The 2,243-nt window shown below is 36.1% G+C and overlaps 1 protein-coding gene across 1 annotated transcript; it reads left to right on the forward strand.

The window, feature by feature from the left end:
- Positions 1–370: 370 nt before the first annotated feature.
- Positions 371–1,459, forward strand: LOC120940399. Its single transcript, XM_040353231.1, has 2 exons — positions 371–699; positions 801–1,459. The coding sequence occupies exons 1-2, from the start codon at positions 454–456 to the stop codon at positions 1,305–1,307; spliced, it is 753 nt and encodes a 250-aa protein (XP_040209165.1). The 5' UTR covers positions 371–453; the 3' UTR covers positions 1,308–1,459.
- The last annotated feature ends 784 nt before the right edge of the window (positions 1,460–2,243 follow it).

Raw genomic sequence — 2,243 nt, forward strand, 5'->3', positions numbered from 1 at the left:
AACATATGGGATAACACACAAAATCACAGCAACAGTGACTGATAATGGCTCAAATTTTGTAAAAGCATTTAAGAGGTACCAGCCACTTGAGGACAGTGATTCTGAGGAAGACGACGATGAGGTGACCTTTACAGACATTAATGATGCTCTACATGCAACAGGTGATGATATTGATGGTAATGTGATCACTTTGCCCCCCACAAGAGATGTGCATCACAAACACTGAACCTGATTTCATGCACAGATGTTGACAAGTGGCTGCTGTCAAAATCTGCAACAAAGGCTGTTTATAGAAGTGCTACTGCCAAATGTACTGCCCTATGGAACAAGACTAGTCGATCAGCTTTGGCTACTGAAACAGTTAATGATTTGTTGTCAAAAAAGCTGCTTGTACCTTGTACAACACGATGGAATTCCTTCTATGATGCCCTGGCTCGAATCTGTGATATATCCATGGTAGACCTTAATACCATTTCCTCCAAATTAGGACTGCCAGCAATAACGGAAAGGGAACAACAGTTTTTAAAGGAGTACTGTATTGCGATGAAGCCCCTTACAGTTGCCTTGGATATACTTCAGGGAGAAGAGAATTGTTATCATGGTACACTCCTACCAACAATTGAGACATTAATGTTGAAAACAGAAGCCCTTCAAAGTGGCCTGCAAATACTGAGGGACCTTCCTGACGCCATAGTCACAGTAAGAACTTGAATGTCATATTTTATTAATTATTAAGTAAACATTGCTGTAGTACTCATAATACTAAATACAACTGCTACTAATTATGATTATAATTTCAGGCTATCAAAACCAGATTTGCTGATGTCCTGGGAAATGAAGAGGCTATACTTGCTGCTGTAACTCTTCCAAAATTCAAGCTTCGCTGGCTGCGGTCACAGGAGTTAAAGGATAAGGCTAAGGCAAGTTTGCTGGCAGAGTGCCAAAGAATTGTCCTTGAAGAACCACAACAAGGTAACAGCACATCTACACAACAACATCACACAGATTCAGCCAAAGAGAACGATTTATTTTCCTTTGAGGAGGATGAGGAGGAAACAACCTCTTTAGCAGAAAACCAGGTGGCAGACTATATAAGATCTACAGCACAAAATGTTTACTCTCTGTGTGGATTTTCTCTGATCAAGAAAATTTTGCTACGTTTTAATGCTGCTACTCCATCTAGTGCACCTGTTGAGAGACTGTTCAGCCTGGGCAAGCTTGTCTTCTCTCCAAAGAGGAACAGACTGTCAGACCAAAAATTTGAAAAGCTTCTCCTCCTACGTTACAACCACTGGTTTAGTTGTTAGATGATGACTGAGAGGAGTATTTCAGTACAGATTAAAGTATTGTTTGTTTTCAGACAACGAACAACATGTTAATCTATATGGAGAGTTGGATAGTGTTCTGTTTATTGTGCACTGCAGTATTATACAGATACAGATAATTGCACTAATTAAAGTTGAGAGTTTCCTATCTTTCTTATTAGTATAAGAAAGTAAGGAAAATCTGGCCTTTAATTAATGCAATTAATTATCTGTATCTGTATACTTGTTTAAAAAGAAACAAAGGAAAATCTGGCCATTAGTGCAAATCTCTGTAACTGTATATTCAGCCTACTAGTGCACAATAAACAGAAGTTTTGTTAATGTACTGATTGAATAGTTAAGAGTTGGATAGTGTTTTCCAACTCTTAACTATTCAGTACAGTAACAAAAGTTCAGTTTATTGTGCACTAGTAGGCTTAATATACAGTTTCAGAGATTTGCACTAATGGCCAGGTTTTTCCATTGTTTCTTTTAACACTATTATACAGATAATTGCACTAATTAAAGGCCAGAATTTCCTTTGTTTCTTTTTAGCCACGTTTACATTTGTGTGTCTTAATTTTGCACTTGAATTTTATTTTAAATATTTATTTATTTTCTATGTTTATGTGCATATCATTCATATGATCTATGGCAGGCTGCGCCGCTGCAATCTATTGAATTGGGTTCAAATAAATATGAACTGTTCTAAAATACTGTATATGGTGTTTTTAAGCTTCAATAAGTTAATATAAACATCTTTGATATTAAAGATGTTATAGAACGTACTTGCATTGTAGAAAATCAAAAATAAAATTCTCAGTTACTTTTCCGAGTAACTAGTTACTTTGCCTAAAAAGTCGCTAATTCACTTACTTTTTCGGTCAAGTAACTTGTAATTGTAACTAGTTACTTTTTAAAAAGAAGATGAACAACACT

This window comes from Rana temporaria, chromosome 5 (genome assembly GCF_905171775.1).
Source record: "Rana temporaria chromosome 5, aRanTem1.1, whole genome shotgun sequence".
NCBI lineage: Eukaryota > Metazoa > Chordata > Amphibia > Anura > Ranidae > Rana > Rana temporaria.